The sequence below is a fragment of the Megascapheus bottae genome, chromosome 12 (assembly GCF_031878675.1).
Source record: "Megascapheus bottae isolate mThoBot1 chromosome 12, mThoBot2.hap1, whole genome shotgun sequence".
Classification (NCBI taxonomy): Eukaryota; Metazoa; Chordata; class Mammalia; order Rodentia; family Geomyidae; genus Megascapheus; species Megascapheus bottae.
The window spans coordinates 35,998,997-36,011,735 of NC_143520.1; the positions used below are offsets into that span (position 1 = coordinate 35,998,997).

A 12,739-nucleotide genomic window follows, 5' to 3' on the forward strand; every position below is an offset into this window, starting at 1 on the left:
GTTTTCCCAGAAGGAAATTGTGAAACAGGAGTCCAAAAGAAAATTTGTGTTTATATATTGTAATTTTTTTCATATTTTAATAATAGCAGTGAGAGGAGAAATAGAAAGGTCAATGATAATTTCAAACACGTAGCTACAGAAATTAATTGGTACTTGAATATGTGATAACTCCAGGATGAAGGACATAATATAATAACTTTATATATGATAAAATGTTATAATGACATAATAGATTGATAGATATTTTCATTCAAGTCTGTACATCTAACATTATCTATTCAAAGATGGACAGTGTATGCTTCTATCACATTTAGTTTTCCAATATTCTATCCTCTATTTCTTAAATCTTTCAGTATATCCAATTCTCTCCATTTCTATTGTGACTGATTTAGGTCAAAATTTGTCTTTAAAATATAATTTTTATATATATATAGAAATATAATTTTCTATAGTTCTATGTTTTACTTGATTCTATGTTACGTTGTCACTTGGTACAAGAGAATATTGGAGCCCAAGCAATTTCACTATTTCTTTATTTCCAACATACATGGAATATGCCTTTACTCAGAGGAAATATCATCATAACATTTTATAGTTATTATCTATCAATCTATTATGTCATTATAACATTTTATCATATATAAGGTTATTATATTATATCCAACTTAGTTGTTTTTATGGGTTGTTATAATGATCAGAACACAAAAGTCAATAATTGTCTAAATAATTAGTTATTGGGAGAATGTCTATTTGTTTGCTAAGTTAGTGAGTAATCATTACGTACCTATTGTTCTTGGAGACTTAAATCAGAAACTAGAGGAAGGAAGAGTTGAGACAAGCAGAAGCAAAGACTTAGAATAAGAATCAGAAATAATAAAATAAAATTTCAATAGTGATTGTAATATTATCTTTATCATTTGTGTGGATACTGTATAAATGGCATGGTCCTGAAATCTTATTTAAACTGTGGATTGAAAATCATGTTGCTAGATTAATTCTTTTTTTAAAATTTAGGAAGGCAGGGTTCCAAAGACTGGAAGAATTCACTAGTTACTAATTACAGTGCCTTTTGTTACATTCATAAGCGTATCTGGGCACATCTTACTTTCTCATTATAAGTGAAAATAGATATTATATAATAAAAGAATTGATCTAAAATTTGATCTTTTATCTCGATAAACATTAAGGCAACAATGAATTTGGTGTTCAATAGCTGTGGTTTGAAAGTGATTTATTGGGCTTAACTCTTTTTTTTTTCCAGACAATATTCTACTTCTAAAATGAAAAAAAGAAAGGTTCAATTCAAAGAAAATAAAAAAGATTAAAGAATATAGCTGTTTGAAATTGTTCCTTTTTCCTTTTAGATCAAGATGAATGTACCATTTACGGTGCCTGTAGCCAGACCTGCATAAATACACACGGATCCTACACCTGTGGTTGTGTGGAAGGGTACATCTTGCAGACAGACAACCGGTCTTGCAAAGCTAAAAGTGGTAGGTCTCAGTCAATTTCTGTCCTTCCAGAATTTCTTGTTCCTTTTCTTTAGAAATATAGTACAGCATTGTGAATTTTGAAGTGATAGATTTTCTTTCAATTTAATAGAATTTCACTTAAAACTTCACAGAATTTCTTCCACTTGTCACAAATGATTATAAACCTTCTTCTTTATAGTCTTTTTCTAATTAACAAACCTGTTCAAAGGGATAAGGATGGATTCATTGGTTTGAATTACCCATCATCTTTCTATCTAGAGTTTAATAACTGGTTCCTGGTTTCTAAAACCCTATATGTTTAAAGGAGAGCCAGAAATTGAGAACTATTAAATTATGTTATATGGTCCACTTTTTCTCACTACTGAGAGTTCTGATTCAAAATATTGATGTACTATAGAAGTTGAATGCTTGTTCTTCATTGTTTCTATTGATCTACCCAATAGTTCTGTGGATGCGCTAGAAGAATATGATATGATAAAGGAAGTACTTCTTTTTTTTTTTCTATCCAAAGATGCTATCTTACAATAATAGGATGTTACTGGGAAGAGATGCACAAGAGAATGTCCTAAGAGGTTAAGGAAATTGGTTTCTAGAATGGGTCAAAAAGTGATTTGATCTCTATGCCGTGCATTTAAAGATAATATTTGTATACAGAAGCTCAAAGATAAATAGCTAGTATGAGAAATTGTGTTGTTTATAATTTGAGAATGCGTTACTAGTAATTACAGTGATAATTTGTAACAAACATCAGTTAGTTCTGCAGAATACACATATATTTACACAAACGTGTGTGTAAAATTCATGAGGAAAGATTCATGAAAATTTATGATTGGTTTTATATCTATACTTACTTTAAGAAGTTATTTCATTATAATTCATATAAGTATTTTAGTTTTCTTATATTTATTACAAGTAAACTAGAAGGAAATTTGTCTGTATGTCTATATTAAATTCTAGTTAATGGGCCAACTTTTTAATTTTTGTGGCAATTCATTACATACACTAGTATCATTGTGCCTGACTAGAGCTAAAAAAATGTTATGAATTGCACTGTGTTTTTCTTAAAGCTCCACTCATCTTCTTGTTAGTTAATTGGATGATGTTTCTCCATCTCTTTTTGTTTTTGTTATTGTTGTTTTTGTTGTAGTTGTTCCTTTATACTTCTCCCTTACTGGACTTTAGATCCTGAATTTTTCTAGTATTACAGGACTCTTAGCTTCTGGAAAACCAAAGAATGTTCAGAATAAGCTGAGGCAAAACAATGGGTTTATCTAAATGTTTCCCATATTTCTGAAAGATATGGAAACATTAAGTCCAAATGGTGAGGTGAAAGCAGAGCTATAGTCAAGTAGAGAGTTCTGAGATTGTCATTCCAGAAGACAAATATCAAAGTTGCTGGGAGAAGTAACCATTTATGTTATCAGACAGAGTTAATTGACTGAGAAGGTGATTACAAATGCATTGAAGAGGTTCAGCCTAAGATATTATTATGACCTCTTCTTTACAGGTAGGTCCTAATTCCAATGTGTCTATAGGTGATATTTAGGTGCATTAATATGAGTTAGTAGGTCATCCTGCCTGTCTAATATCTCTTTTCAAGCAAGTAAAATTCATAATCACTAAGAGAACCTTTAGCAAATAATTAGAATATAATGAGGGGATTTGGAGCACTGCAGCAGACAGGAGAAGGCATTGCTAGACAAGAATTCCTTTTATTACTAATACATTAATTCAAACTTTTTCCTCTTTCTATAATTAGTAAGATGGATTCTGAGATGTAGAATACAGAATGAATATAGAGCTGGGAGAACTTTTGAAATTAATCTGTCCTAATTGTAAATTACACATTAATGTGTCCTTTTATCTTAAAACAAGAAATTTCCAAGAGAAAAGAATTAAACAATATTCATCGTAGTTACTTATAGAACATGCTTGAATGACAATGATTTATGCTAGAAGACACACAACAGCATAAATAACAGCAAGTAGTGTTCATTGATTAGACTGGTATGTACATAATAACATTCAAACTAAGTATTAAGAGTTTTTTTCATTTGTAAGAATTTTTTAATCATCAAGGTAATGTATAGAGGAGTTAGTTACATTTAGTGGGTAGTAAGTACATTACTTCTCACATATTGATACCCCTTCTCGTGTTTTGTCCCCATTTCCTTACCCCTACCCCTCCCAATCATCTTATTTTCCCCCTTTCAGTAAAGATATGAGATTAATCTGAGGGCAAAAAAATAGAAGAGAAATAACATAGTACATTAACAACAACAATCACAAAATATAAAGCTCTTGTTTCCATATCCTAGAGTTCCTTCCTTTTAGTCTCATTCTATATGACCTAGGTTTGAGCTATTGTAATCTTTTGCTAGGAGAGTCCTAGATGTATACTAATTATTACAAATGAGGAAACCATTGAGTCTATTTTCCTTTGGGTCTGGCTTACTTCACTAAATGTGACTTTTTGAAGTCTTTTCATTTCCTTACAGATGAGGCAACATCATTCAACCACTGTGGAAAGCAGTATAGCAATTCCTCACAAGACTAAACATTGAGCTTCCATATGACCCAGCACATGACCTTGGCATTTACCCAAACATCCAGAACCTAGGACATACTAAAGCTACTAGCACAGTGATATTCATTGCAGCACTGTTTACCATAGTGAAAATATGGAATCAACCCAGATGCCCCTCAGTAGATTATTGGATCATTCAATTGTGTAAATATCACATGACACCTAGGAAAAAATGGGCATCTTTTCCACCATCAACTTGAAATTCCTGTAAATAATTTCAAAACATTTTACAGCTCTGATTTTTGGCATACGTTGATATAGGGAAAAATGAAGAAAAGACATTTTAGGCTCTGCCCCTTGAGCCACACCAACACTTCCAGATTTTTCTGTGTATATGTTTTCAAGGAATTAAACCGAGAGTCTTGTGCCATGTTAGGCAAGCATTCTACCACCAGTCCACACTACTGACCCCAGTTTTACTCTTCTTAGAGGGACCACATCATAGTTCTTATTAATGTGGTGGGTGCTTTACAATATGATGAGATATGAAAAATCCCAGGTACGCAGTAGGTAGGCATCAGTATATTAATGCAGATTCCTTGTTCTTTCTCTTTCACACATAGTAGGGATAAAATTATTGGCAGTATGTAAACAGTATGTGTAGGAATTTATCTTGATGTCTAGAAAAGTGTATGAACTTGGAAACTGTTGGTTAGAAGCTTTTGAATTTTCCTTATCTTTAGCAATAAAGAAATAAAGGTGTTGAAAATCTGACAACTCTAACAGCAAATGGGAAATCATTTTTTTAAAATGTGATTTATTTTAACAGTGATGTACAGAGGAGTTTCAGTTATTTAAGTCAAGAAATGAGTATTTTTGAGCAGTGTTTCTTCTTCCCTCCGGTACTCCTATACCCCCTCTCAAGTTGTTAAGTTCATTTCAAACATAGTATCCAAAGAGTATCACTGTTCAATTGGATCATCCTTTGCCCCACCATTTATGTAATTCCCCATCCTTCCCCAAATCAGATAAATGTATATACAAAACAAGAAGTATAGTATTTTTGGCAGTACTGGGGCTTGAACTCAGGGCATGAGCTCTGTCCTTTGGCTTTCTCAAGGCTAGAGCTCTACCACTTGAGCATTAGCACCACTTCCAGCTTTTTTATGTATGTGGTACTTGGAATTGAACCGGGTCTTTGTGCATGCTAAACAAGCACTATAACAGTAGGCCAAACTCCGGGCTCCAGAATTTTTTTTAAGTGACATTAGGGGAAGTGATGCTGAGGCTCAAGTGGTAGAGAGCTAGCCTTGAGCTGAAGAGGTCAGGGACAGTGCCCAGGCCCAGGCCAGGCCCATTGTTCCAGCCCTATGACCAAAATAAATAAATAGATAAAGTAACACCAGGGAATAAAATAAGGGGAAACAAGAAAGAAAAAAGAAATAACTACAAACAGTGCAAATAAAGAAAAAAAGCACTCTTCTTTCCATTTCTTGTAGTTCATTTCGATAAGCATCATTTTATAATGGTCATATTTATGTAGCTATTGCCCTGTTTTGGTGCTCTCCTAATAATACCATAGACATATAGAGAGACTTCGCTGAAGAAGAAATAAGGATGATCAATAGACACAGGAGGAAAGTGTAACATCTCTGGCTATAAAAGAAATGCAAATCAAAACAAAATTGAGATTCCACCGCACCAGATAGATTTATATTGGCTACTATCAAGAAAACTAATATTAACAGATGGGGATGTGGCCCAAAGGAAACACTACTACACTGTTGGCGGGAACAAAAACTTGATCAAACCCTCTGGAAAGCAGTGTGGGGATCCCTCAAATGACTAAACTTAGAGCTTCCCAATAACCCATCAATCTCTCTGGCTTTTTATCCAAAAGTCACCAACTAGCCTGCATTAAAGCCTTCAGCACAATCATGTTTATGGTAGCATTATTTATCATAGATATGATATAGAATCAACTCAGGTGCCCTTCAGTTGTGATATATGTGTGATATATGTTTTTGACATCTTTTACCTTGTTATTCAGGACTGATTCTAAATTTTCTGTAGCACTGAAGACTAAAAAATGGTTGAGGAAATTTTGTATATATTCCTTAATTGTGTGCTTTCCACCTAGATCTCTCCTTGGATAAATATAGTCTTAGGAAGACTTTAATCTGAACTACATAAATACTGTTGTAGAAAAAGCTTTTCTAAATATAACGATTGTATTGCTTAAGTCTCTACATTGTAGAATTTTTCAGACATACCAAATTGTCTTTAAAATCCTGACAAGCACCCTGAGCATCGAAAGTATTTCTATAAAATATAAAGTTATTTTCCATTCATTTCCCATGGATCAGCACTGTATTATAACTTAAATTCCCCAGAAAGAAAAAAAATAGATCAGTTAAACAAATTGCATAGTGCGCACTTTTTCTTTTCTATGAAAATTTTTCTAACAAGTGTATAAATGTTAGGTGTGAAAACATTTAATGAATGTTCTATGTTGATCTTGTTTCTGTTTGGGGGGTTATCTATTTATTTACTAATTTCTTTTGCTAGGGGATATCTTCACAGTCTAGCACTTTTCTTGACATTTCCAATCTTTTTTCCAGTAACAAAGCTGTGAAATTAATAACAGAGCACATAAAGCTGGTGTCTTATGTCTCATCACACGTTTCCTTTACCCATAATGTAATAAAATGTCAAGCATGAAATAAAGCTTAGTTTCCATTTTATTTACATATTTACTGCAATCAATCTAAAGTAACTTCTTTTGGTATGGCCAATGACATTGTCATATTTATAGTCTGTTAATATGAAAACAAACAGAGCCTTTTTAAGTAGATGGCACATGTACAGGCAAATTAACTTAGTATATAAGAGCTATCAAACTATTAACTAATCCCTAGTCTAGAGTGTTCAATAACTTGTGCTATATTTGGGCTGGGAGAGTAGCTTAGTGGTAGAGTGCTTTCCTAGCATATATGAAGTCCTGAGTTCAATTCCTGGTACCACACACAGAAAAAGTCATAAGTCGTGCTGGGGTTCAAGTGGCAAAACACTAGTATTGAGCAAAAGTGTCAAAGGACAATGCTCAGGCCCTGAATTCAAGCCCCAGGACTGCCCACCCCCATGGCCATGTTTTAAAATTAACCCTCTTCTTATTTTAAAATTTCAGAAATCTTATTTTTAAAAAGTGAAAGGACTGAATCACATTTATCTTTGTAGAAATAGCTAAGTAGATGAGGCATGGATATATATATATATATTATATGTATATAGCTAATATCTACTTTTCAAAACATGAATAGAGATAATTGTTACCTATTGAATTCCCCAGGATATTCCAGAAACTTGTGGGTCATACCTTTAATTCTATCTACTGAGGATGACAATTTGAAGCCAGCTGGGTCTGAAAAGTCCATGAGCTCCTCATATGCAATTAACCAACAAAACCCTGAAGCTGGTGGTATGGTTCAATTCTTAGAGCACAAAAAGGCCAAATGAGAATAAAGGGCTCTACATTCAATCCCCTAATACTGACACACCCCGACACACACCGACACACACCGACACACACACACACACACACACACACACACACACACACACACACAAATAAAATAAAAAATAAAAAGAACAGATGTATCCTAAATCAGGAGAAGTATACAAATTATCTTTACTTATAAGACCATAAAATCAAAGAGCCTTCAAAGATATATATATATATGCATATATAATTATTGTCTATTCACATATGTAAGAGAACATTTAATGACCCTTGAAGGAATATAGTAATAAAATCAACAAGTAGTGAACAAAATCTGGAGTAATAGTATCAATAGAAAAAATCCTTGACTTCTCTTTTCTCTAGAGATCTTGCTTTCTTATGCTGATGACTGATATTCTGTAACAGCTATCCTTGACTAGTATTCCCTGTAGTCAAGATATCTAGAGATCTTGTAGTTCTGAAAAGAAAATCTATTGAATTCATTTCATTATTTTTTTTAGTGTATACGTGTTTCTTAGCACTAGTCCCCCAGACCACAAATTCCATTGGCCATTGGTGCATTGCATGAAATACAATGCTGACCTAATTATTAAATCAATTATGTCATACACTTTGAATGATTGAAACAGCATAAAATTAAGTTATAGTCAACATATGTTAAATTATGCCAGACATTTACAGAGTGTTTTCAGCATCTTTCAATAATAGCAAGGTAGAAAAATGTGACCTTCAAAAATAAGTTGTGATGGGGGACGAGGATGGGTGGAGGGAAATGGGGAGCAAGACATGAGAAAGGCTATCAATGTTTGTGAAGTAATATAATTTATATCTGCTGAATATAATGTAAAATAATACAATAATAATTACAATAAATATATGTGAAAAAATGTATATATTTCAGCAATCATGTTAATAAAAGTTAATGAAATAAATTAAATTACATTCTAGATTCTTTATCTCTAGATAATGAATTTTCATAGTTCTACCTCCATCTTCTTTGTTTTTGGATATATTTCCCTGAGAAAATACAAGAGACTAAAGAGAATCTTTCTGACTCTAACCTCATTATTCCATTATTACCCTGTGTGAATTTAGAATGAAACATTCTACTTCGGTCTTTCTTTATTTGAAGAAAACATTGAGTTTTTTTTTTCTACCAAAATTTGATCCTATAATTGTGCACCAATTCCCACTTCTGTCAAAAGTTAAAACATTTGTCTCATATGTTTTCATTACTTATAATGTCTATTTTATATTCTTATAAAACATGTCTACTGACATATATGCATGCTTTCAAGAAAACAAATTCTTGAACTCTTATTTTCTCTACAGCTACCATTCCACCTTTTATTCCCACACTAGGAATAGCGATACAGTGTGTAAGTCTTTCCTACCTTTTCCTCTTTCTTTTGACGTTACAGCTATAATCTTTACATTATTGTTATTACTGATTTACTACTATTGGCAAGTTCACCAGGAAGCGCTTGTTCTTCAGTTGTTAGCACACACTGTTAACTGTTTCCTCATGGAATCCTTTGTCTTTTACCAAGCACAATGCCTTGGAAGCTTGCCCTCCCCTTGAATGGTAATTCTCCCAGTTATTCTGTAATCAACATCCTTGTTCTGTCAGAAATATTGCATGATTCAAATCTGTCTTTTCTTTGCTGTCTATGCTTCCCTGGCTGATTAAGTCATCTCAGTATGTGTCAACACTTTAAAAATACATCTTAAGTGGAGTTGTTGCTAAAGTGTTAAAGAATTAGCCTTAAGCGAAATAGCTCCAAAGAGCAGGGCACAAATACAGTAAACAAAAAAAAAATTAAACACATCCTAGAGCCACCGTTCATGACTACCTTGTAATCATAGTTCTTCTGAAGTTGAAGTATGGGATGATATTTCAAAGCTAGGAAAGCCTGTGAGACCCTTATCTCCAATTAACCATTAAAATATTAAAAACTGAGTTGTTGTAGAACACTAGATTTGATCACAAATATCTCAGGGACAGAACCCAGGCTGTGAGTTCAAGCACCAGAACCAGCCCACAAATACATCACCCTCCCCCCACTACTCATACACACACTAAAACAAAATACCTCCTAGGCCTGTAGCTTTGAAAAGTGTGTAGTAATTGAAATTTACATATTATTATTTCCAAAGTGAACCACTTTGTTGAACCTCAGACACACATATTGAACTTTATACTCAGTTCTTCCATTTTAATATTGAATACAAAGATCAAACTCCTGATTATGTTCCACAACAATATTTTTTCTTCTATATTGTTGATATTGGTAAATGTAACCTTCTATCAATCAGTTTTTCAAGCCAAAAGAAATTTATCTTCTAAATGATATTAAACAATATCTGTTTGCTTGGTTGTTATTTAGCCCCAACTAAAACGAAAGTTATATGAAAACAAGGACATTTTTCACTATATTATTTCTATCACCTAGAAATAATATTGCCTGGCATTAGCTAGTCAGTCAATAAATATTTGTTGAACAAATAAATATTACAAAAATGAAGATAATGTTTCCTCTTTTGAAGATGAAACAAATGTTCCTTTTTAAAGTATTGTTAATATAAAATATGAATTTTAGAAGTTAGATATACTGAGTAGAAAATGTGAAGTAAAGCAATAGATCTTACATTTTTTTCTATTTGTGCCAATCCTGGGGCTTGAACTAAGGGCCTACAAGCTGTTCGTGAAATATTTTGCTCAAAGTTGGCGCACTACCATTGGAAGCACAGGTCTACTTCTGTTTTTTTGCTGGTTAATTGGAGATAGGAGTCACACACATACTTTCCTGCTCTGGCTGGCTTCAAACAAAAGAGAGGCCACATTTCATTTTAATTTAAAAAATATTATCAATCTACATCATAAAGCAACATGTCTAAATTAAGATGTATTCCTGTAACTAATTAAAGTTAACAATTAAGAAGTTGCCTAGGACATGATAAGCACTCATTGGCCACCTTTTAGTAACTAAGGTGAATTAGCCATTCCTGGAGAGTTTTCTATATGTAATTGTCACTTAGTTACACGGGGATAGAGAATGTTCTAATAATGACCAAATAATCATCACTTAAATGTCACTAATTATCCTGATTGTCATCAGAGTATATTATTTTAATGTATTTATGGAAATACTTTAATACTCAATACTAATTATTTAAAAATTATCCCTAAGGACATTCAAGAATATACATGGATTTATTCTCCCAAGTTCTGTTTATTTAATTGAAAACTTAACCACATGTAAAAGAAGGCCTGTAGACAATCAGGGATGGAGTTTTTTCAGTTAGCAATCTACCAAAGAATTTGCGCCATTAATTTGGGAAATAAGACGCCTTTGATTTCCTTTTGGTATGATCCTGACTCTTTTTTTTTTATAAAATGTAAATCTTACATCTTCTTAAGAAGAGAAATAATGCATTCCCATCGTTTTTCAATAATCACATTTAAATTAGAACATCTTTTAGAAATGCTGAAAAATATTTCACTAATAAGGTGCAAATTGAAATATAATATAATTTTTAATACCTATTGTGGTTAATTCAAGTAGGTCTATAGTTGACTAGTCTGTGTTTCTTTCAGTATTACGCAGGGATACAAAATGCAGTTATAAATACTGGTTTGATGGGCCAACACCCAATATGCCATTTTCTCTTAAAACTGACTCTGTTCTCATTTATTTGTACTTTTTTTCATGATACTTTCACTCTTCCAAACTAGTCAAGTTAAAATTTCTATACAATCCCTGAATCTCTCACACCTTCTCATTATAGTAAGTTTCTTTTTAATTTTCCTCAATCCACTTCTATTTAGGTTCTCAACACCTGATATTTCATTTTCCTACTACAGAAAATAAATAGTAAAAAAGTGAAACATTATGAAATAGTAAATACAATATAGTAAAGTAATATTTCTACTTTGGAAATCCAGACATGGGTTGACTTTTCAATATATTCACAATCCGGCTTCACTTTTAGAATTTAAAATGATGCTGATATTTTCTATGTAAAATGTAGAATTTAGGATACACAAGCATTTTAGAGGGTTTCTTGGTTGCTTTGTTTTGTTTTTTTTATATTTCTAAGGATTTATTGAAGCTGATCTTTCTCTAATAACTGCGTTCAGTAGGGAATTTTCATATATAGCTATTCTTCCATCCTGTAATGTGTCACTCTACACAGGATCAATAGCATCTTTCATATCAACTGACATCTTTCCAACTCATTCTAGAATATTGCCACCAAAGAAATGTGTAAAATATACCACCAAAATAGTTTTTAACTTTTACCTTACCACTTGACATTAGTTACAGTAAACTACTTACAAAGTGAGCACAAAATATTTACAAATTAAATGAAAAAAAATGTATATTCTCCACTACATTTTACTTATTCTTTTTTACTATATCATGGTAACACTTTAGAATATCTTATATGAATTCTGACTCAACATTGTTAAAGTGCAATTTTTATCACATTATAATCTATTTCTAGAATCAACACTGGCTTCCCATTGCAGCCTCAAATTAAAACTGTCTATCATCTTGACATCCAATGACCTGTACAATTTATTTTAAAGTTACTTTCCCAACTTTTATAGTAGTCAAAGAGATCAAATATAGTTCCTTACATAAAGTAGCTATATAATCTTAAGCAATATATGTTACTTCTGCATAGCTTAGTTTCTTAAAATAAATGAGGATAATATTAACAATTAATCTAATATAATATTACAAACATAAAATAAATGAATAAAAGACCATTGAATTAACTTGATGCTTTGTTTCTGTTGAATTAATTTGACCTATATTTTCCATACAATTTGAATTACATTGATCTATAATTTACTATTATATTATTTGGATTATTCACAGCCTGTTATAGAGTTTTCTTTAATGTAAGACTTGGTTCTCTGAGACACAGTGTTGTGTGAGCATGTTTTTGTGCTTTAGTGCCTTCTCACAAAATAAGGATTCTGGTGTCTCTACCACAGAAGATAGCTAATGTATTTCTCCAACTCTTCCTTTAGGAAAAAATATCTTTTCACTCAAAAGTGACCCAAAATTAAAACATCACAATTATTCTTGCCAGGCTTTCATTCTTATTAATCAAGATAAAGGTGAATGTCAGTGGTCATGTAGAAATCTGAGATGATGATATACAGTGATGATCAGATGAAGGACA

General features: G+C 32.2%; 1 protein-coding gene across 1 annotated transcript in view; it reads left to right on the forward strand.

Annotated features, from left to right (window-relative positions):
* The window catches only part of Lrp1b (LDL receptor related protein 1B), a 1,652,823-nt gene that overhangs the window by 791,172 nt on the left and 848,912 nt on the right, over positions 1-12,739 (forward strand). Inside the window, exon 5 of the mRNA XM_090342868.1 lies at positions 1,365-1,493. Coding sequence (XP_090198994.1) covers positions 1,365-1,493 — 129 coding nt within the window. The remainder of the gene's footprint in view (positions 1-1,364; positions 1,494-12,739) is intronic.